This window comes from Ornithorhynchus anatinus, chromosome 19 (assembly GCF_004115215.2).
Source record: "Ornithorhynchus anatinus isolate Pmale09 chromosome 19, mOrnAna1.pri.v4, whole genome shotgun sequence".
NCBI lineage: Eukaryota > Metazoa > Chordata > Mammalia > Monotremata > Ornithorhynchidae > Ornithorhynchus > Ornithorhynchus anatinus.
Genome location: NC_041746.1, coordinates 13944206 through 13967235, shown reverse-complemented (window position 1 = coordinate 13967235; position 23030 = coordinate 13944206). Strand labels below are relative to the sequence as shown.

The 23030-nt window shown below is 58.2% G+C and overlaps 1 protein-coding gene across 1 annotated transcript in view; it reads right to left on the bottom strand.

The window, feature by feature from the left end:
• TTBK1 (tau tubulin kinase 1) overlaps nt 1–22216 on the bottom strand; it is a 38305-nt gene extending 16089 nt beyond the window's left edge. Inside the window, 12 exon segments of the mRNA XM_029047500.2 lie at nt 8562–9099; nt 11024–11199; nt 11929–12148; nt 14300–14454; nt 15233–15358; nt 15652–15744; nt 16600–16665; nt 16971–17075; nt 18133–18273; nt 18990–19063; nt 19728–19875; nt 22061–22216. Coding sequence (XP_028903333.1) covers nt 8562–9099; nt 11024–11199; nt 11929–12148; nt 14300–14454; nt 15233–15358; nt 15652–15744; nt 16600–16665; nt 16971–17075; nt 18133–18273; nt 18990–19063; nt 19728–19875; nt 22061–22168 — 1950 coding nt within the window. The 5' untranslated portion in view covers nt 22169–22216.
• Nucleotides 22217–23030: the final 814 nt, after the last annotated feature.

Sequence of the window (23030 nt, the reverse complement as noted above, 5' to 3'; positions counted from 1 at the left end):
CCCCTGGGTACTCAGCACCCAAGGGCTCTGGGGAGGTGGGGAAAGGAGGCACATGAGAGGCTTTTCTATGAGGGCGAGGGAGGGGAAGAGAGAGAAATTAGCTAGAAGGAGGAGGCTGGACAGGCTCTGGGGAAGGGAAATCCTGATGTGGGGGCTGACTGGGAGGTAGTTGGGAGGACTGGGAAGAAGGCTAAGGCTCTCAGCTCTCAGGCACCTACTGTTACATTGCCCCATTTGGAGCTTTGGCATCCATAATCCCCATCCTTCCTGTCCCAAGGAATCTTTGTGCTTATTCCCTGCTGCCTTTTTCCCAGTTTGTGGTGCGGGATTAGTAGGGGGTATTGGAAAGTAGGCTCAGCCAGACCCGAGCTGATGAGGGTGAGGGCTGGCCAAACCCCGTCCTCTTCCCTGGGGCAGGTCTGGTAGGTGGGAGCAGGGGACGGAGGCGGGGTCAAAGCTGGGGAGCAGGCTGCTGAGAGAGGAGATCAGGAGCTGGTCTATCCAATGGGGAGGCTGCAGGTCTGTGTTGTGGTGGACTGGGTCAGGCTGCTAGGAGCAGAGATCTGGAGCTGGCCTAACCCTCGGGAGGTGGAGGGGCTGCAGCAGGGGACGGATCTAGAAGCTGCTTCTTTGGAGCTGCATTTGGAGCCACACCCATCACTAGAACCGTCCCCCGCCTCGGGACCGGAGGCCAGAACCGGCCACATCCTCAGAGTGTGCCGATCTAGGGGCCCACAGAGCTGGTGTGCCTCCCACCCCCAACAAACGTGTCCTAACCTGAACCCCGAAGGCCTCCCCCTGAGCCTCCGGGATGGCACCCAGAGTATTTCCTGCTTGTGCTGGAAATCTGGATTCCTGCCCACATCCTCCCAGCCCTGTCCTGTCCCCGGCCGGTGCTAGCCCGGCTTGGACTGGGCTGAGAATGTGGGCAGGAGCCCAGATTCCTGGCCTGAACAGAGGGATCGGAGTCGGGGGTGGGTGGCGCATGAGGATGGCAGAGTGAAGTGGTGGCTCCCAAGAGGTCTCTGTTCTCTTCAAGGGATGGAGGGCCACAAAGAGCAGAGAGAGAGGGGACCAGAGGAGAAAATGGAGGGCAGAAACTGAGCAACTGGTTCTGCTCTTTTTGAAGGTGGGGAGCTGCGAGGTTCCCTGGGGGACCCCAGGCTTTACTCTGGGGCAGAAGGCAGAGCGCCAGCCTCCCGGCATTGAGGCCAGGGGTGGAGGTGGAAGTGGGGCATGCCAGAGCCCTGCCCCCAGCTCCTTCCTCAGGTCACCCTCAGGCTGGCTCCAAGCCCCATCCCTGACCCAGACAAGAGGCTGGCACGGGGTGCAAGGCTGTGCTTGGCAGAGCTGGCAGGGAGAGGAGGAGAAGAACTGCCTAGCCCAGCAACTCAGCACTGAACGTGTTTTGGATCCACAAACCACGGCTCCCTTGCCTCTATGTGGGTCCAGGGACATCTCTCTACTCGGTTTCTCCCTGAGCGAGTGTGGGCACCAGGGGGTACCCAGAAGGGGGCTTTCCGAGGAATGGATGGAAGGCTATTGTGCAGAGGGTTAGGGAGCCAGCCCGTGCTCTGGAGATCCTGTGGTCACCAGGGGAACCTGTCCCAAGCCGAATGCCCATAGCACCAGGGCCTTAGAGGAGCAGAGGGGAAGCGGGGGGCTTTGCCCTTCACCCTGACCTGCTCTGGATTCCAGAGATGTGACTAATACTTCCAGACTGGCTCTCTGGGGCTCCTGGGACACAGGGCTGCTGGTCGGGAAGGAGAAGAGACAGAACCATGGCCCTTTGGTGTCCCCAGGACTGCTCTCTATTACACTGCCTCTGGCCCCTCCAGGGCGCTGGCTCTTTCTCCCCGCCCTTCCCCCCGCCCCCCCCCCAACCGCACCCTTCATCACAGCTGCTCAGTCTCTCCACCCAAACCAAGCCAGAGCCTCAGGGCCCTACATGGGAAATCCGGGCCCTGCCCCAGGAAAGAAGAGGAGGAGGGGGAGGAGCCCTGAGCCTCCCTCCCCTGATATCTCTGAGCCCTCACGCACAGTCCCCTAAGAGTTCCTGGACTGGCCAGAATCCAAGCCCAACCACAGCCTTCTAGAGGTGAGGGGGGAGCCTTCTCCCTTTTCCAACACAGTGGTCCCAGAAGGTCAGCTCTACCCCACAACTTCACATCCCACTTCGGTCCATCGGGCCACCTGTCCTCTCGCGCCTGGTTGGCCGCTTCCTCCAGAGTTTCCGATGTCCCCTTTGTTCCCCCGAGGTCCGGAGGCCCAGGAAGCAGGAGGGAAGTGGATGTGAGGGGAGTTCTCAGCTCCACCTCTCCTGCCCCGCACTCTCAGACTCAGTGGCAGAAACCCCGGCCACTCGTCCTGCTCCTCGGGCCTGCTACCCGTCGAGGTAGAGTTCCCAGAGACATCGGGAGCTTGGAGATCCAATGCTAGAGAGTCATCCAGTCTCCCCTGACCCACTGGCCTCCATCCTCTCCCACCCAAGGCAAGGGGTTAGCCAAAGGACTCGGGCTTGCTGCCAGGGAAGGCTAATCCCACAACACCTTCATTTCCACCAAACTCTCCTCTGAGCTTTGCGTCAGCAGCTCCGGGTGGGCACCCATGGTCTCTCTGCCCTCCCTGCTCTGTCTGCCCTCTCTGTCTGGTCCGGCACGAGGGTGCCCAGAGTGGGAGGTGGGGACGACCGGCGACGTTCTTCCCGACCTCGGGAGCCCCGGGTGCAGGGGGTGGAGGGAGCTACAGTACCTTGAGCCTGCGCCTGAGGACGGGGAGGACGTGGGGGGATGTATTGCATGATGGGGTCGGGGCAGGGCGGGTATGGGCCGGTATTATTGCGTGGGCGTGGACTGCCGCTGCCCCCCGGGACGCCCCCCTCCCCGCCCCGGCCCGGGCCTAGGTTTTGTGAGTGAAGCGGGCCCACACCTGCTGTAGCTGGGACCTGGAAACGCGCAGCACCGACGGCATGAGTCTGTGGTTGCCGGGCGCAAGGGGCATGTGCCGGCGGTGGGGCGCGCGCACGGGGCTGCTCTCGGCGGACCGGCTGCGCTGTATCAGGCCGCCGCCGCCCGGCTGTGGGTAGTGCTCGGTCTCCAGGGTGGAGGAGGAGAAAACGGAGGAAGCCAGTCGTCTCAGGGGGCTGTACCTCGGGAGAGACGGTTCTGAGAGCCTGTCCTCCTCCAACTGAAAAAGACCAAGAAGAGCGGAGGGAAAAGAGGCGTCAGGCACAGACTCAACAGCTCCGTCTCGGGCCGGCAAGTGGGCAGGGAGGGTCGGGGCGGCCTGGCCCGCTGCGGCCTCTTGGGCCGGCAACTGGCCGGGGGTGACTGGGCCGATCAGGGCAGAGACGCTGGCAGAGTGGGTGGAAAGAAGAGCGGGGAGGGAGACGCTTTGGCCTGAGGGGGGTCAGCCTAGGACCCCCCCACCCCAGGGTCACGGCCCCGGCTCCTCCTCGTCCCCCAACACCGTGGTCATTTGCCACCACAGAGCATGGAACGGCTGGCAGGAGAACCCCCCACTTCCTGACTGACTCCAGAGTCCGGCTAAGCCCTTGAAAGCCCTCCCCTCCCACCGCTGAGTCCTGCTCAAGTAGCTTTCCCTGATGGACCCCCCTGGCCCTCACTGACCAGACTCTCGGCCTGCCCTTGGGATGGGCACTTGTGGATTTCTCAGGCAGGCGATTGTGGCTTCATATGTTATGTTTATTTATTTGTGTCCATCCCATCTATTAGACTGCCATCTCCTCGGGGGACAGAGACCACACCTCCTCCTTCCTACAAGATCAATCACTGGTATTTATTGAGCACTTTATTTTGTGCACAGTGCTGTACTAGATGCTTGGGTCTAGTCTGGCTTAGCGGCCACGCAGGCTATAATGGCAGGCGATGATGTACTAACTGCTAGAGAGAGACCCTCGGGCATGTCTCCCAGGCCCCGATCCCCAAGGTCCCAGCTAGGGAGACCCACGGATGTGCAACGAACTCCTGGCCTAGTGGAAAGACCACAGGCCTGAGAGCCAGAGGATCTGAGTTCTAATCCCAGCTCTGCCACTTGTCTGCTGGGTGTCCTTGGGCAAGTCACTTAACTTCTCTGAGCCTCAACTACCTCATCTGTAAAATGGGGGTTAAGACTGTGAGCCTCATGTGGGACAGGGACTGTGTCCAACTTGATTATCTTGTACCTACCCCAGCTCTTAGTAGAGTGCCTGACACATAGTAAATGCCTAACAAATACCACCACACACCGGTCCTTGCCTTCCCCTCCTTCATGGCTTCTCTTTCCTTCTCTCTCTCCCTCCCTTGCGCCCTTTACCTTTCCCTCCTGCCAATACTATACACCTGCTCCTGGGAAAACGGATTAGTTTAGCATCTCTCGGGAGTTTGGGGACATGGTTTCAGTGAGGATCCAGTTTGATCTGGAATCTTCTCCCCAACCCCAAGCAAGGAGACTGGCTTGGTACATCCAAGGTTCCCCTGAAGGCATCTACTGTAGTTGTCAGAGACCCAGCGGATTTGGACAGGTTGGGGTCACCTCTGCTCAAAGAGTCTGGAGAGATGGATTAATTCACTAAGTGGAGGACATTCAGATAACTGTCCAGAGGGGCCAAGATGCCCTGGGGGACACCAGGGGAACGGTGCCTTAGAACAGTATTGAGAGTCCCCTGGAGTTCATGCCAATGAGTCCAGCCCAAGATGGGGCTTGTCACACGCAAGAGAAGATGGTATATATTTGCCATGAATCTGGGCATGTGCGGAGGCTTCTGGGGCTTGTAGTTCCAATGGCCACAGGGACACACGGCATATGTGTGGAAGCATTTCAGCATGGAGTCAGCCCATACGGCCCAAATCTGACCCAGACCAGGGGAGGGAGGAGTTCACGGTGGCACCGGGAAGAGACTGAGCCAGCCTCGACGTGGTCCGATTTGGGGGAGGCCCGGTCTGATCTAGTCCACTGGCCATGATGCCAGACCTGAGATCCTCAGGCTGAGCCTGGTCCGTGCGGCAGACCTGGGGTGACCAAATCCCTGGCATCTACTGGTGAGAACTGGGCCCTCAGAGGAACCCCAGGCCAAGCCAATCCCCATCTAGCCCAGACTCAGGTGGGCAGGGAAGGACAGAGAGGTCAACAGCCAATATGGTTTGTTACCTCCAGTTCTTGGCTAAGCACTGCTCAAACCTAGGCCTCCTTCCTCTAGGTCAATGAATCCCAGGTGAGGCACTCCAGACAAACTGTTGGGAAGGTCTTCAAAATGCCTAACTTCAATATCTCTTCCTGCAGGGGAAGTTCAAAGGTCATCGCATCCAGCCCCCAGCCCCCAGATCTGTACCCCTAGAGTCACTATTCCATAAGAACCTAAGCAATGCTATTTGAGAGTCAGATCAATTGTCCACCCAGCCCAGCTACTGGGTGTCCAGCAGGGACAAAAGATACATGGAAAAACAAGGTAATAATAATAATTGTGGTATTTGTTAAGTGCTTGCTATGTGCCAGGCACTGTACTAAGCACTGGGGTGGATACAGGTGGTCGCAGTCCCTGTCCCACATGGAGCTCACAGTCTTAATCCTCATTTTACAGATGAGGTAACTGAGGCACAGGGAAGTTCAGTGACTTGCCCAAGGTCACACGGCAGACAAGTGGCAGATCCAGGATTAGAACCCAGGTCCTTCTGACTCCTAGGCCCGTGCTCTATCCACTAGGCCAAGCTGTCCTCCTGGACACTGATCCTAATGTTGAGGAATGGACCATCCCTAATTTTCCCTCCAGTACCTGTGAGGCACCATTTGCTTGTATTGAAATACCCAAGTCCCTCTTGCCCTACCTCCTACTGCCCTAGGTCTCTTGTTGACAGGACACCAGGCGCCACAGATTCAATTCTCCCCTCCCCGCAACTGCATCCACAGTTCTCTCTTTCGCTCTAAACACTGAGGATTGGGCTGGCTCCTTTTCTCAGCCTGGAAAATGAGACTCAGAGAGGGGAGGAATCGGGCATGAAGTCACTCAGCACCCTGGGGTCAGGACAGAGGTGGTGGGGGGTCCCGCCCTCTAGGCTCAGGCTCCGGCCTTACGAGGGAGGAAGCAGCATGCTCAAGACCGTGAGAACAGGAGCCCAGAGGAAAGCCAAGCGAGACCAGAGCTACAGCAGGTCCTTTAGAAGTCTGGGACTGGAAGGGACCTCAAGAAGTCATCTGGCCATGTCCCCTGCCTCCAGGCGAGATCTTCCATTTTCCCTGCCCTTCCCCTAGCAGAAACCCAACCCATTCCAATCCCAGCTCTGGTTCTGTCCCAAAGCAGGGGGAGTGGCCCCAATCCAGGGCACTCAGGAAGGCAGTGCTTTCCTGGGGTCAGCCCACGTTGGTGACACTGGGGGCCATAAATAGCCTGATGCCTCCATGCCCCAGAGACCCGCTCTTCTGACTCTATCACGGCCATGCCCTTCCAGATAAAATAGCCACACTGAAAACGCTCACAATGGGCAGCCCCTTCCTGCCCCCAGAACAACTTAACCTGACTCCCCCTCCATCATGGACATCCACAAGACCTTAAAGACGCACACAGAGAAACACCCACTCACACACATTAGACACATTCAATATCCACATATACACGGTATGATGTGCACACATAAACACACATACCCCTGTATAACCCAACACATACATCTCAATCCTACCCGGAATAGCCTGGCCAAGATCTTAGCTCTGTGTGAAGGGTGTGAATCTGTATTCCCATCAGTTGTGTTCCTCATCCTCCGACAGTGTCAGGGACCTGGAACGGGTAGTTGCCCCTAAAGGTGGCATCGGCACCTGACATCCCTACTTGCCAGCAGCCTGCATCACTGCTTTAAAGAGCTCTCCGTCCTTGCTCTTCTGACAGCTCCTGGTTGGCCATAGCTGGGCTATCTTCTGCCTGTTGACCGTCAGTTTCACCGACCACCTGCCCTGATATTCACCCTCTCGCAATCCTGTCCTGCCATCCACCTGCCTTGACCTCTGCCCACGGGACCAACCGACTTAACGTGTAGCCCGCCCAGGACCCTGCCCACCCAAACATATCTGTCGGTACTGACTCTGGGCTTCTGCCCAGGCTAGCTGGCACCTCTTCCTTGTGACCCCTGGCTTCTAGCAGGACCTCACCATCCTCTGCAGGGAGACGGATTTGGAGGGCTTCAGGCTCCGAGGCCACGGGTTTCTGAATGGCTCAGGTGGGTTGTGGGGCGAAGACTGAGTCTACAAGGTGCTGCCTGTGGGTCAGCAGGGAGGTAACTGGAATCAATCGATCAATCAGTGGTATTTATTGAGTGCTTGTTCTTTGCAGAACACTGTTCTAAGTGCTTGAGGTGGTACGATATAATACAGTCGGTAGATGCGATCCCTTCCCACAAGGAGCTAACATTAAAATAAATTACAGTTAGGGGAAACAGTAGAATATAAAATATGTACATAAGCCTGGTGGATCTGGGGTGAGGATCGAAGTGCTGAAATGGGAATGAGGGCTTAATCAGGGAAGGCCTCTTGGAGGAGATGTGACTTTAGAAGGGAGGGTAAGAGTGGTGGATAGGCCTGAGAGAGGGCATGGGTGAGGGATTGGCAGCGAGATAGACGTGGCTGAGGTACAGAGAGTAAGTTGGTGATAGAGGAGCGGAGCGTGCGGGTTGGGTTGCAGTAGGAGATCAGCAAGGTAAGGTAGGAGAGAGAGAGAGCTGATTGAGTGCTTTAATGCCGACGGTAAGGAGTTTCTGTTTGATGTGGTGGCAGATGGGCAACCACTGGAGGAAGAGGGAAATGCTCAACCCAGGGAGCCAGGGGAGAGTTGCCAGGCTGATTCCTGGTGGCCAATGGCAGGCAGGAGAAGCTGGTGGGGGCAGAGATGGGAGGTGGCTGGGTGGGTAGCAGCACCATCTGCTTCCCCTTTTGGGGGGCTGGGGATCAGAGAGGCTTCCTGGAGGAGGAGGGGGACCTGACCATCTGTACTAGACTGGTTGTGTCCTAGCTGCTTTGGGGGCTCGGGGGCCCCCTCCCCTCTCCCATCACACTGGCCGGGAGCCTGGGGGGAGATAGACTTCTTGATTCCACACAAAGGCACGCGCTCCCTAGCCCTAGAGAAACAGGCTGCCGTTCATCAAAACAACATCCCAGGGTCCCAGCGGGGGGAGGGAGAGGAGAGGGAGGGGCAAGTTTTCCTTGGAGAGGGCTGGGAGGATGCTGACACACGAGCTGCCCGACCCCAAGCCTCCAGCTCTGCCTTCCTCCCGGCCCCGCTGCGGCTCTCCTTGCCCAGCGTCTCCCGCTTCCCAGTCCGGCCCTCCGAGCCAGACCCCGGACCCCAGGCCAGAGGCCCCGCAGACTCCACCGGCACGATTCCCGCGCTCCTGACAGAAGGTGCTAGGGTGCGGAGGGTCGAGGAAATGGGCAGCCGGCACCACGCCCGACAACTCATTGTGGGCACAGAAAGACGAAGCCCATCTGCCTGCCTGCCCCGCTTCGGCCCAAGCCCGCCCCAACCCTCTCCTCTCGCGCATCCAAGCCGCGGACACGCCCCCGCTCCGACGGGCCCTCACCTGTCTCTGGGGGCCCGTGGGGTCCGACTCCCTCCGGCGTTGACGTGCGGGGTGGACAGGGTGCAGGGGAGAATGGGCTGGACCTCCCAGGAGGGCCGACTCCTGGGCCTCCTGCCGCTGCTGGCCCACGTCCTCCTCGGCCACGGTCTGCATGACCCTCCCCCGCCCGTCGGGGACCTTGGGCCGGACGGCAGCCTCGGCCGGCGGCCGCCTGCGCTCCTCGCCCTCCTCCAGCGGCCGCAGCTCCTCCGGCTCCTCGTCGGTGGTCCCCGAGGTGCTGGGCTCGGCTCCGGGGTGGAAGTCCTTGAGCTCCGTCTCCTTGTCGATGATGACCCACTCCTTGCTGTCAAAGTCCTCCTCCTCGGCGAGGGGCACCGAGCGGAAGGCGTTGCTCAGGGCCTCGTGCTCCACCGAGGCCGACGCGTCCACGCGCCCGCTGGCCTGCCGGTCGGCCTGGCCCGTGTCGATGGACAGCATCTGGGCCGGCTGGGAGGAGCAGGCCTGGCGGGACGGGGAGCCCGGCAGGTCCATGCGTGACCTGCAAGCGGTGGGACACCAGGTTCAGGGACTGCACTCTGAGGACCCCTGGGACCCCTGGGGCCTGGGCAGGGAGGTTCCCCGGGGGAGCTGAGACCCCGCGTCCCATCCCCCCAGTTGCCTGCCTTCCTCCCGGACCCCGGTGGAGGGAGTGGGAAGAGGCAGCCGCTTCCTGAACCCACCGGAGTGAGCACCATCTGGGGTAAGAGTGGGTAGGAGGGATTGAGATTAGGAGCTCGGAAGAACTTCCCGCCCCATAGGTATATGGGAGGTGCTGAGACGGGTAGCGGGGTCTCCTCTGGAGAGGTTTCAAGAAAGGGCCGACAGCTGTGTGCCTGTCTGGGGTAGGCTTGGGCCAGGGCAGAGTCGGAGATGGATGAGAAGACCTCACCAGAGCCTTTCTGGAGCCCAGGGTCCGATTCGAAGCCACTGGCCCAGTTTTCTTTCCAAGCAAGAGCCGGGTCCCGGACTGTCCCAACCCTGGGGCCGCCCACCCCTCTCTGTGCCCTCCCAGACCCAATACAGCCCACCACTCTGGCAGCAGCTTATCTTTGGATTATTTGAGCAGCAAATGTGTCCACCAACTGTTGTACTGTGCTCTCCCAAGTGCTTAGTTCAGTGTAGTGCACACAGTAAACACTCAATAGATACCACTGATGAATTGTTCAGTGATTTCTCAGCTTGCTGATCCTCCTTTATTCCTGCCACCTATTTACTTCCTTTTTCCTGTCCCATCCCCACTCCAGCTCTCACTCCTGTCCCCTCAGCACCCCGGTCTCCCTGTGCCCTCTAGCAGTCTTTTCCAGATTCTGGAACCTCTTCTGGACCTTCCCCCAGTACCCTGATGCCCACGCCACTGCTCAGGGCCTGGATCTTCTCTCCCAGCCCAAGCCAGATACCCCTTTCTGACTACCTCCTCCTTTGATTTCCCCCTTCCCTCTTTCCCCTGGCCCTCTGCTATGCCAGGCACCCAACTAGCTCCACCCCAACTTGGGTCCCGGGGACCTGGGGGCCACAGCTCTGGCCCTGAGCCCTCAGGACTCTCTCCAGTTGGTCAGGTTCAGTGCCCAGCTTCCCTATCTTTCCTCTCCTACCCTAAGTGTCCCCAGTATGAGACTCTCTCCATGCCTGCCTTGCAAACACTTTGTCTTTTCCAGCCCTTCCAGGACTCCTTTGCTCCCTGGGTAGCTTATCTCCCTCTCCTTTAGTGTCAGGCTGCAGGTCACAGGCCAGGGTTTCTTCACCCCCGCCCCCACCCGACACTTTCTCCCTTCATCTCTCTTTCCATTGGTATGAAGTGCTTGCTATATTCCAAGCATTGTACTCCCTCAAGCACTTAGTAAGTGTGCAATAAATGCCATTCACTGATTGACACTAAGCACCGTGGTAGATATAAGATAATTAGGTTGGACAAAGTCCCTGTCCCACAAGAGGCTCACAGTCTAAGGGGGAGGAAGAACAGGTGTTAAATCTCCATTTTAACAGAAGATGAAATTGAGGCACAGAGAAGTTAAGTGACTTGCCCAAGGTGACAGCTGGCAGGTGGCAGAGCTGGGATTCAAACCCAGGTCCTCTCACTCCCAGTCCCATTCACTATCCACTGGACCACGCGGCTTCTCTCTGGCTCAGAGTTGACCCCTCCCCAAATCCGAGCTCAATTCTTCCACCCACTTCCTCCAAGAAGGGTCCCGGGGTGCCGGTCTTCATAACCAGGAACAGAGTCCTTCCTTGGACTAGAATCCCCAAAATAAGCTTCTGCACTGTTTCCCTGCCCGCATTGATTCCCCCTCCCAGAGTCCTCCCCATTCCTGGATATGGTCGACGCCCACGGTCCCCTCCCAGGGTAGGGCGGCTGTGGTCCCGGCCGCAGCCCCTTCTTCCTTCGCCCCCCAGGACACCCTGGCACAGCCGCTCCCCAGCCCCACCTCCTCTCGTGCAGGTCGGCCCGCCCGTCGGCGGTGGACAGGCGCTCCGACTCGGGGCTGTTGACGCGCCGGTAGCGCAGCGAGCGGACAGGAGTGGTGGGTGAGTCTGGTGGGGCCCGCACCGGGGAGCTGGGGCCCAGGCCGCGGCTCGGCTCCTCCTCCACCACGCACTGCGTCTGCACGGGCACAAGATTAGCAGGAGGGGGGTTGGGGATGGCAGGAGTGACTGGGGGACCCTAGGGAGGGATCTGCTCTGTCAAGGGGTGCCTGGTCCTGGGAGGCTCTTTTCTCTCTTCCCAGGCCTCTTCCTGAAACGCCCTTCTCTACCTCTTCCCCAAATGGCCTCTCTCCTTTCTCAACTCTTCTACAAATCCATCTCCCCCAGGAAGCCCGAGAGAGCCGTTTTCTGGAGGCCCTGAAGGAGACAGATGAATGTGGGACCCCATCCAGGAATCCAAGCCATTGTTGTTCCCTGAAACATGGGGTAATCCCAGCCAGGCCGGGAATGAATGAGATCTTGAGGGCCCAAACCGCTCGGCAGGCCCAGAACTCACTTGTCTCCATGGGACCTACCTGTGGCCTCGCCCAGACTGTGGGCACAGACCCCTGGGGTCCATGGACCAGCCCTGAGGCTGCCTGGGGGAAAACCAGTCTGACGACACAGGGCTCCCCATTCTCCGCAAGCAGAATGTAAATAAAATGCCCATTTCCCCACAGGATTTGGCTAGGGTCGACTACTTGGGTGCTTTTTGTGATGAGGATGCAGCTCTGCCTGCTCAGGGGTAGAAGAAGAGGAAGTGGGGAGCTCCCTTCAGGCTTGGGAAAAGGCAGAGATGGGCAGGGAGGCAGAAGGGGCAGTGCACTGGGCTGGGGGGCACCGCGATGGCCCTCCTGGAGCTGGTTACTTTGCTGATGTTGATCCTGAGCTTGTTGCGGTTGACGTCGGTTTCCTCCCAGACCTCAGCGTCGGGACCCGAGGGGTGGAGGGTGGGGCCCAGCCCCTCGACCGGCCGCCCAGGCAGAATGGGAGGCGCGTTCTCCTGGTCGCTTAGGTGCTCCCCTTGCAACACGTCCTCCGTGTTCTCCCGCAGCAGGTCGCCTGGCACTGGAGTCACATTCACCACCCTGGCACAGCAGTGGGGAGGACACAGAGAAGGCTCATTAGCACAGGAGCTCACTGTCCAGGCCCTTGCTTCCCCATTCCCCCGCCCTTCTGCCTCCCCACCAAGGGGTTCTGTCCCTTCTGGAATCCCCCAGGGATGAGGGGAAGGGGAAGAGCAGAGAAAGAAAGGTGAGACGACATTGCAGTCTCCATTTTCAGTTAACCATACTGATGAAGGGGAGGCACTTGAGCCGTTAGCCAAGGGGAGGGAGAGCCTGGCCAAGTGAGAGATGTGTTGGGGGGAAGCCCCCTTGGTGGGCTGCGGGTTTAACCTGGGAGAAGGCTGAAGAGAAAACTGGTTTGTGACCAATGAGCAGCGATTAGAGCCTGGCACATAGTAAGCACTGAACAAATACCAGAATTATTATTACAATTATTAGTATTACACTCTGCTGTAGGTGAGGCGCTCAATGGTGAGAGTTGGCAATGGCTTTCAAATGTTTCGGCCTGCTCGCACTCCCCAAGGTCCTCTCCTACCCTGGTCCCACCCAGCTTCCCCTTCTGCCCATCTCTGGGGAAGCTGCGCACTCCCGGAGAAATTGCAGCAAGATGATTTAGAGATTAAGCTAGAGATTAAGTGGAACTTCCTGGAGTGTGAATCACTTGGAAGGGGTAGCCATGGAGGCATGACAATCTCCTTCCTATTCTGTTTTTAGAAGAGAAGGGATCTTGTTGCCTGGACTGGGGGAGGGGTGTGTCGCTGGGACCCAGTGGCGGATATAGATACTTATGGAATTCATTAAGCACTTACTACTTGTCAAGTACCGTTCTAAATACTGGAATGGATGAGTTAATCGAGTCGGACTCAGTCCCTGTCCCATGAGGAAGAACCAGTATAAGTAGGAGGGAGAACAGTATTGCATCTGCATTTTCCACTTGAGGAAACTGATGCACAGAGAAGTTAAGTGACTTGCCCAGGGTCACACAGCAGGCAACCGGCAGGACTGGGATTAGAACCCTGTTCCTCTTGTACCCAGGCCTGTGCTCTTGCTACTAGCTAGGCTATGCCATTTCTCACAAATAATCAAAGTCCCTCCCATCTGAAGGGCATGTGATTTTGGGTAGTTAGGAGTTCAATCCTCTTCCCCTACCCTACCCCTGGGCAGACAGCCTAGATTAAATTGCCAAGTCATTAGAAATGGATAGAAAGGGTTTAAAGCAGTAAAAACACTAAGTCCAAATAGCATTAGCTTAATCTGTATAAAAACAGCAGATTGGCTTATGTCCGTTTGAGGAAACTAAGGCGTGTGTTACTAGAGCTCATTGAATACCAAGAAAGGCTATGCCATCTCCATCTCTGAATATCTTTAAAATTAGGGAAAGTAATCATCTGCCTGGAGGTAGGAGGCTGACTCAGATGATTCCATGGAGAGCCTTCCAGTTTCTGTGATTCTGTGATTGTTCACAAGCAATTGCTTAGTTTCCTCTGTGGTAATTTCCTCTGTGGATCGAGTTTGCAAATTATCATAGATCAGTCAATCAATGAGTGGTATTTATCGAGTGCTTACTCTGTGCAGAGCACTGTACTAAGCACTTGAGAGAGTACAACACAAGAGAATTAGCAGACACGTTCCCCGCCTGTAACGAGTTTACGGTCTAGAGGTATACAGGGCAAAGGGAAACTAACAAAATGACTGAAAATCAGAAAGTAAATGGCTTAAGTACACTTCCTTAGCAACGACTCGGTATTTGCTTCTACCAAGAAAGAAACAGACCAGAATTAAATTCCTACTAACTGGCCACAAGACCAGAGGGAAGGTGGTGTGTGTGGTTAAGCAAAGTGTTAACACTCAGCAGTCTTTTCAACTCACACTTTTGGGAGGGAAGATGGATTTCAGTCCTTTATAATGATAGGCTCTTTGCTCCAATCAATCGATCGATCGATCAATTGTATTTATTGAGGGCTTACTGTGTGCAGGGCACTGTATTAAGCGCTTGGGAGGCAACAGAGTTGGTAGGCACGTTCCCCGCCCGCGGCGAGCTCAAACCCCAGCCCGCCAGCCCGTTCCAATAGAAGCAGATCTCTGCAGCTCTACCCCCTTTCGCCCCTTTCAGAGACCCCCGCCAAGCTCTTGTCCTGCCATAACCTCACCGGCTCCACCCCTCAAACTCACCCAAACATGGCGGCTGTCTGGCGGGTATTCTGCTGCGGCGGGGTGGACGTGCTGGTGGAGAGCAAGATATCAGAACCCGCCTTCTCCCAGTCGAAAGCTTCATTCTCTGTGATGCCCCGCTCCTTCATACTGTTCTCAAACACGGACATGATCAGCTGCAAGAGGGGACATCCTGGTCATCCCGGGGCCGGGACCAAAGAGGCCCCCAAGCAGGAGCGGAGCCCTACGATTCCTTGGTTTTGCTCAGATGTCTGCTTCCGGCACCTCTTGCCCCTCTGACATCCTCTCAGGAAGCAGAGTGTAGCAAACCACTAGATGCCCCGTCTCTGACAGCCTGAGGAAGCGCTGCACCTGGTCCAGCTTCTGGCGGTGGGCCTTCAGGTCCAGACTATCCCTGGAATTCTTCTGGCCTCCACAACTCAAGAGTGGAGTGAGTTGGAGCCTGTCCTCTAGGGCTTAGGTCGCTGGTCCAAGATCCGGGGCCCGTTCCGAGGAGTCGAATCGGACTCCCCGGGCTCGACAAACAGCAGACTGAGCCCCTGGGGCCCTTGTCCTGGGAGTCTGCCAGTCCTGATCAGAACTGGGCACAGCTCCCCAAAGACAGCTTTGGGAAGAACTGGTCTTGACTAGAACTCAGCGGGTTACGTGGACTCAGAGCCCTGGATGCAGAGGTTCAGAAGGGTCTGTCCTACCTCTAGTCCTGCTGACCTCCCTCAGGGTCCTCAGCTCATGTGGGACCCTGCTTTGTGAACACCCAGCCCGCCGACCCCAGAACCCTGAGGCCCAGCTAACAGCCTGGTCCCTGGGGGATGGCCGAGTCCCAGCAGTGGGGTGGGGCGGGGAAGGCAGGGCCGGCCCCAGCAGGGGGTGGGACAGGGTCAGAGCCTAGGGGACCGAGGGAACGAGTGGAGGAGGGGGCCAGCCAGCACCTACCTGGTAGTCGGGCTTGGTGAAGTAGTCCAGGTTGGCGATGTGGTCCAGGAAGAGGTGGAACTCGGATGGCATGTGCTTCAGCAGCATCCTGTGTTCATACTTCTCCTTGATCATCCCCACCTGCTCCTGTGAGGGAGAGGACAGGAGAGGGCGGCTCCATCAGCACCTCCCTCCCACCCACCAGTCCCCTCCGCTGCCACTCAACTCCACCTTCCCTGCAGGGTCCACCCCACCTCCTCTCAGCTCCCCGATCCCCGCCTCTACACCCTCCTGCCCTACAGCACCCCGGCATCCCGGCCCCCTCCCTCCCTTCATCTGCAAGGGTCTTGGAGCCCCCCTCCTCCGCGGAGTCCCCCCCACCCAGCCTCCCAAGCAGCCTCCCCAAATACCTGGGCGGGTGGGCCCCGGCGGGCTCTCACCTTGTCCTTGATTTTGCGCCATGGCAACTGCCCCACAGCGAACTCCACCAGCATATAGAAGAGTGACCACAAGTCATCGTGCCGGCCCATCTCCTGGGGGACAGAGATAAGGTCGCTAGGGCCCTTCCACCCACCTCTGCTTGTCCCCGAGGGGCATGTGGGCAAGCCAGAGGGGGCTAGAGGGCCTTGGGGGACCAAGGGGCTAATTTGGGATCATTCTGGCCACAGCAGGAATCCCTGGGCAGAGCACTGTGTCGGCAGCAGAGTCCGGTGGTGTCTAGTGGGAGCCCAGAAAGGGGGAGCAGCATTTTGGGGGCAGAGGGTGGGGGAATCCTCCATGGGAAAATAGCACACTTGGTAGTGGTGGTTCCACAAGCAGGGCTCAGAGCGGGCAGGCTAGGGCAACAAAGGATCTGAGCTCCTCAGAGAGGGTGTGAGAGGACTGGCTGAGATTTGGCCGGGGGTCCTGGCAGTGCAGGTGGTGGGGAGGGGAGGAAAGGGTGGGCAATACCCCAAGTGGGACAATCAAACCCACAAACAAGGGACTGCCTGGCTCTGGTTTCTTTCTCTGCCTTTCCCCCCTCCTTTTTTTTAAATAAGTAATGCTATCTGTTGCGCCAGGCACTGTACTAAGCACTGGGGTAGATACAAGCTGAATAGGTTGGACACAGTCCATGTCCCACTTGGGGCTTACAGGCTTAATCCCCATTTTCAGATGAGGTAACTGAGGCTCAGAGAAGTTAAGTGATTAGCCCAAGGTCACACAGCAGATAAGTGGCAGAGCCAGGTTTCGAACCCAGGTCCTTCTGACTCCCAGACCTGTGCTCTATCCACTAGGCCATGCTGCTTCTCCTTCCTTCCCCCTCCTCCTCAGCTGCCCAGGACCTGAAGCCCCTTCCCCACCCCCAGCTAGCACCGCCGCTCCGTCCCCGCACCCCCGTTACTCACCCGGTTCTTGTGTGCGTTCACTGAGGCGTAGCGCACTGTCCCACGAAACCCAGCCACGTTGCGGGGCTGGAGAGATAAACAGCTGGTCGCCAAAGATCCTCAACCCCGCCTCCCCCATCCCAAAGGACTGCTGACCTCCAGACTCCATCCCTGAGGGCTCCCGATAACCTGACCCCATTACTGTGGGCTTCTGTCTCCGTACTGGGCCCTAGGCTTGCCCACTCTGACCTCATCCTTTCCATCCCCTCCCCGGGTCCCTACACAGGGCCCTTCCCCTCTGGCCCTGTCACCTCTGACCCTTCCTACTATCTCACGCCCAACCACCCCATCCCCGCCCACCCGGCCTTAGGGGGTGAGGCCGTGGTACTCACAGGCCGGACTTCCCCGGTCGTGTTGGTATACTGCCGGGCCAAGCCAAAGTCCAGCATGTAACACTTCCTGTAGGTGGAGGGCAGGCGGCCCATGGCGAAGTTGGACTGGAGGGGCATAACAAGGTTGTCAGTCAGTCCTGCCTTGCCTCCTCACCCCCGCGCTTCTTAGAGACAATGCCCATCATTAGTTAGAGGACATTCCCCAGTGACCATTCTCTCTCTCCAGGATGAGTCTAGCTTGTCCTGCAAACTGGATCGGATGGACAGGAGTATAGCAAAAGAGATCAGCCTGGACCAAACCTGCACAGTGGCTCCTTTAATGGGCCAGCACAAACCCTGTCTGGGCTAGGTTGTGACTTGACTTTTAAATCCAACTGGCTCATGGGCTGAGTTCCTTCCCAAATCTGGTGGGTTGAAACAAGCTCAGACACCCCTGAGACCCCCACACCTTCCCCTCAATCCAGTTCATGCTGGATACTGGGGGGAGGGACGGCGTAGAAAAAGGACACCGAAGCTGGAGCAGTAGATACACTGCTGCCTGTAGGGATGGCACTGATGGTCCTTAAGAATCCTGGACCCCCCTACTGCCGACCTGGAAGTAGCAGACCTACATTACGATCCCTAAGTTAGGCAACTTAACGTAATAGCGGAAATCCACAGAACCTAGAGCATACAGTACAGACCTGCTTTGCTCTATAACCGTTGAGTCTCCCTCCCAGAGCCCTTCCCAGCTGAGGCACTCGGAGGGTAGGAGCAGAGGTGGAGAGAAATTGGGAGTTCAAAATGAAAATACCAAGCTTAAAGATTTCTGGAGCCATAGTAATATTCAGCAAGGGCCAGACCAGCTGAAAAGTGGACTGACCGGAATAAAATCGGATAAATGACCACCCTTGAGTTCACATATCCATGACAGGCAGCCCACGGGGGACCCTGGCCCTGTGGAAATGCTCCACCCCTGTCTGGTGGCCTCTGGTGTGACCCACACCTGGATAGATCTAGATTCCGAGTCCCTTGCAGGCGACCAGGACTGAGCTGTCTACTCAGGGTTTTAGCGCCCGTGGGACCCTCCGCTCTTTGGCCCCAGGCCCTCTCCCTCTCAGATGCCCAGGTTATGCCGGAGATGGAGTGGGAATGGGAAAGATGGGGTAGAGCCCGTCCTTACCGGCTTGATGTCACGGTGCAGAAAACCCACGGAGTGGATGGCCTCGATGGACTCCAGGATCTGTTTGCCCAGCCGCAGCGTGGTACTCAGCGTGAAAGTGCCCCGGGGCTGGCTACGGCGCAGGTCCGCCAGATTCCGGCCCTGCAACGGCAACGGCCTGTCAGGCCCGGCCTCGCGGTTCCGGTCTGGGCAGCTGCCATCCTGACCCCCGGGCCACAACACCCCTGGCTCCAAGAGCCCCTACCGCAGTCCCGGGGGCCCTGGGCTCACCCCACCGCCCGGCCCACTCTGGGTGAGGGGGCTGAGGCTGAGGGGGAGGAGGGAAGGAAGACCCTAAATTCCAGTGGGGGGCTGGGTCAGAATCCCTCACTCTCCATAGTGCCCTCCAGAAGTGCAGCTTAATCAAGACTTCTGAAGCTTGATGATGATGGTATTTGTTAAGCGCTTACTATGTGCCAAGCACCGTTTTAAGCGCTGGGGTAGGTACAAGCTAATCTGGTTGTCCCACGTGGGGCTCACGGTCTCAATCCCCATTTTACAGATGAGGTAACTGAGGCCCAGAGAAGTTAAGTGACTTGCCCAAAGTCACACAGCTGATAAGTGGCAGAACTGGAATTAGAACCCACGACCGCTGACTCCCAAGCCCGTGGTGTTTCCACTAAGCCGTTCTGCTTCTCATGAAGGGGAAAGGAATAAGAGGGGTCACGGGAGGTGACGTAGGAAGTGAGGATGGGGCATACAGGGTAGATGTGGGATGCTTGGAGAGGGGAGGGACACAGGAGAAGGTTGGTGTGGAGGAACGAGAGGGGCGGCCTGGCGGGGGGAAGAAGGCCTGGGAGTAGGGGAGGGGAACTCACCTGCAGCTGCATCACCACGTAGTTAAACTTCTCGTTCCTCCCACAGCCAATGAACCGGCACACATGGTCCTTCCCTACAGGGCACAGCCAAGGGCCACCGTCACCCACTCCCCACACATCACTGTGCCTCCTCCCGCTCGACTCCGCTGGCAACCCCCTACCTCTCCACCCATCCGTTCTCTCCCCTCGCCCCCGATGTGGCCTGCCACCTCCCCTTCCGCCTTCTCTCCTCCCCTTCCTTTCAGGGCAGCTCTCTGCCTCTTAAAGAAGGCTCTCTGCCTTCGGTCTCCCATCCTCCTTAGAGACCCCAAACCTCAAGCCAGAGAATGGACCTCCTGTGGCTCTGTCAGTAAGGGGGAGGTTGAAAGGTGACCCTGAGGTCCAAGCAGAATCTTAACAATCGGGCCCAAGGGTCAACTGCCCTCCCAAGGAGATGCCTGGCAGCTCCCTGATCGTCTCCCCGCTTCTTCCCTCCTCCCTCATAGCCACTGTTCCAGGGTAAAGCCGTCCAGCGGTGTCAAACGGGAAAACCCATGCCTCTGGGAGGGATTGGGAGAGGGCGTCTGGTGGCTGAGGGAGGGCAGAAAACTCTGGAGGCCGCTCTACCTTGAGCCCACTGGACCTTAACCTGGCCCTGGATCCAACCCCAGTGGGGAAAGGGTTTGGGGTCCAGGACGTGAGGGGAGCCTAGGATCGGGGGAAGACGAGGAGGACGACGAGAGGCGGGGAGTGACCCACCTTGTAGCTTCTTTAGCACGGCCACCTCCATCTTTAGCACCTGCTTGGGTTGCTGAGCGGACTCTACTTTGAGAGCCACGTTCTCCCTCGTCAGCAGGTCCATTGCCTCGTAGATCTCACCGAAGCCACCTCCGCCGATCTTCTTCAGCTGCACAGCCAGGGTGAGGGGAGGGGTCCTCAACCCAGGCACCCTGCCCTGGGGTGCTCACCCGCCTGTCCCCCACCCATCCCCCTGCCAGGTTTGAGATACCTAGGCAACCACCCTCCCTGAGGATGGATGGAAAGAGCAGCAATTCATTTTTCCAGGCTGTGTCGGACCTGTCCTCCTAACTGGGACCCCAACTTGGGCCCACATCATCTCTGGCTCCAGGGAACCAACCTCCAAGGGGAAAGGGGAGACAGAGACAAAACAGGTGGGTCGTTTCTGGAATGTTTGCAGGAACCGCATAGAGCAGAAAAGGGCCCGCATGAGGGGCTTCCCCAGCCCTGCTCCTTCAGTGAGCCTCCGCCCCCCACCCATGGGCTTCGCAGGAGACAGGCATCCTCTGTCACCCGGCTGGGCCTCCAGGCACTGGGGCTCTTTAGCGGTTTCCATGGAGACTGTGCAGGGACCAGGTCCACGCCCTCCGCCGGGTCCGGAGCTGCTACCCAGACACAAAGCAGCAGCGCTCCACCCCATGCCACTTCACCCCCGATAAGTCTTGCCCCGATCCCTGACCGGCAGTCCCCAGTCACCAACCAGTCTGCCCCCTCCAGCTCCCAGCCGGGCCCCACCGAGATCTTTTATCCAGTTCCCCGGAGGGTGGTTCTTGGGGCCCTGCAACGGAGGAGGCCCAGTGAGCCCCCGCACTCCCCCGGGCACCTCCTTCCCTGATAATCTGGGGCAGCAGTGACAGGGCACGGGATGGGGTGACCACAGAGGTCCAGGCTGCATTCTCCCCACTCCCCCAAGGGCAGAGGGTCCAGAAGTGCTGCCCCCTTTCCCCTATAAGTACAGGAGCCCTGCCCCTGATGCTAACCCCCTCTAGGCTTTAAACTCATTATGGGCAGAGACTGTGACTGTTGTTGAAATGAACTCTCCCAAGTGCTCAGTACAGTGCTCTGAACACAACCAGAGCTCAATAAATACGATTGAACGAATGAACAAAGACCCGGCACTGGTGACAGGCTGGCCTGGCCCGGCCTGGAGGGTTCCCGAAGCGGTCCCTTTTCCCAGGCCGGTTTTCCTGGGATTCCCACTGCTCTGATGTGGGTGGAAGTGGGGCTGGAGAAGGAGTGGGGTGTTTGCAGAGTGAACTTGGGGTGCTCCCTGCTCAGCGGTGCCTAGTGGAGAAGCGAGGTCAGAATTGGCTGCCTCCACTAAGCTCCCTCCCTGACAGCTGCCAAGGAAGGAGGAGCCAGGCCGAGGCTTCTCAGGCGGCACCCAGAACTCCCTCTCTCTCCCGAGAGCCACCTTGGACTCATCCCCTTTTCCCTTTCTCAGCTCCAAAAACCTCCTCCCAGGGCTGTCGAGACAATATCTCCCGCTTTTCCAAGCAGCAGAGCAACCTAAATCAGGCTGTGGAGGGGAACGCTGGGAGATGTAGTCTCCACTCTCTGCACCTCAGCATCCAGCCGCAGAAGGCAGAGAGGCGGGGGAGGAGGAGGAGGAGAAGGAGGAGGAGATGGGGGGAAGGGCCTGCCGAGCTCCCTCTCTGCCCCTCCCCGCCATTCCCCGGGTTGTCTCCTCCCTCCTCCAACTCCAAGACCAGGGCAGGCTCCTGTCCACTCACTGTCCATTTCACAGGCGCCTCCCTCTCTCCCTCCCCTCCTCTTCTCCGGCTCCCTCAGCACTGCAGCTCAGGCTGGGGACAGGCAGGTGATGCCAACCAGGAGTCCTTCCAGGGAGGACCAGTCAGGGCTCGGAGGCCCAGGGAAGAACGAAGCAGGAGCACTGTGGGGGCGGGTAATGGAGCTGGAACATTTAGGCCTGGTGGGGGAGAAGAGGCTGGGAGCACTGACACTGGGGAGAAATGGTAGGATCCGGGGGGGTCACCGTGGGGAGAGAAGCGGGATCCACTGAGGAATGAGGCGCAGGCCTGGGGGAACCAGAGGGATAAAAGGATAGAAGGCCTGTGGAGAAAGGAGCAGGGCCTCAGGGGAGTTCAGTGCATTTTGACATTAAGTGACCCACATACAAATAAGATGCAAAATCAAATTGGAGTCGGGGGCACCGCCATTTCTTAGGATTAATCTGCAGCCCAGGCCGACCCCCCGAGCAGGCCGAGCTGTTCCATCCTGTGTCCGCGGGCTCCGAGGGGGGCCCCGTTCCCTCCCCCTCCTTGGCCACTCACCACTTTCCAGCGCTCCTTGACCACGTAGTTGGCCGGGAGGATGTCAGCCTGCTCCCCTCCCCCACTCATGTTGGCCTCGTCCCTGAGCGCTGCTGCTAGGCACTGCATCTGCCAGCCAGAGGGGGTGTCCGCAATGCCCGGCTGGGGTGAGCCATCTACCTGTGGTGTGGACGCACGACGAGGCCTGTCAGTGCCGGGGAAGGGTGCTGGTTTTGGGGGCCGGGGTAGGGGTGGAAGTCGGGGAGAGCATCTTGCGGGGTCGGGGGCGGGGAAGAGTAAGTCTCAGAAGTGGGGATGAAGAAGTGTGTCCCCAGGGATAGGTCAGAGACTAGACAACACCTTCACACCAGCCTGGCAGATAAGCCCAGAGCCAGGGGAAAGCCCAACCTCCAACCCCACCCCTCTCATTCCGGGAGTCAGAAGGAGATTGACATTCTAAAATCCCAAGTGCTTAGGACAGTGCTCTGCATACGGTAAGGACTTGGTAAATACCACTGATTGTTTCTGCGTTTCTTGCCTGGCACCCTCGGTGTCTGGCACACACCCGACCCAGGGAGAAGGGGAAGCCCTTGTGGGTGGCTGGGGGCAGGGACAGAGACATCAGAGATGCAGAATGGCGGGGAAAAGTGAAGTTGCTGAGTACAGATGTGCTCAACAGCGGGAAGAGATTCAGAGACCCTCCCTGCTAACTGGGGAGAGACATTCTAGCAGGATTTGTGGAAAGAGAAGAAGAGGCTAATGGGCACAGGTGACGGGACAGAACGGGGGCTCTGCCCAGGGGATTAGGGCCAAGACAAAAAGAGAGAGTCAGGTCCGGGGCAAACAGTGGGCACAGCAGGCTCCGGGAAGAGAGCAACCTGGTCCGTCCAGGTGTAGGCCTGGCCTGGCATCTTCCACTCATGGCCACACCTGCCGGGCACAAGGGGAGTCTTGTGGTAACCCTCACTTCAACCTCTCTTCCCCGAGTCAT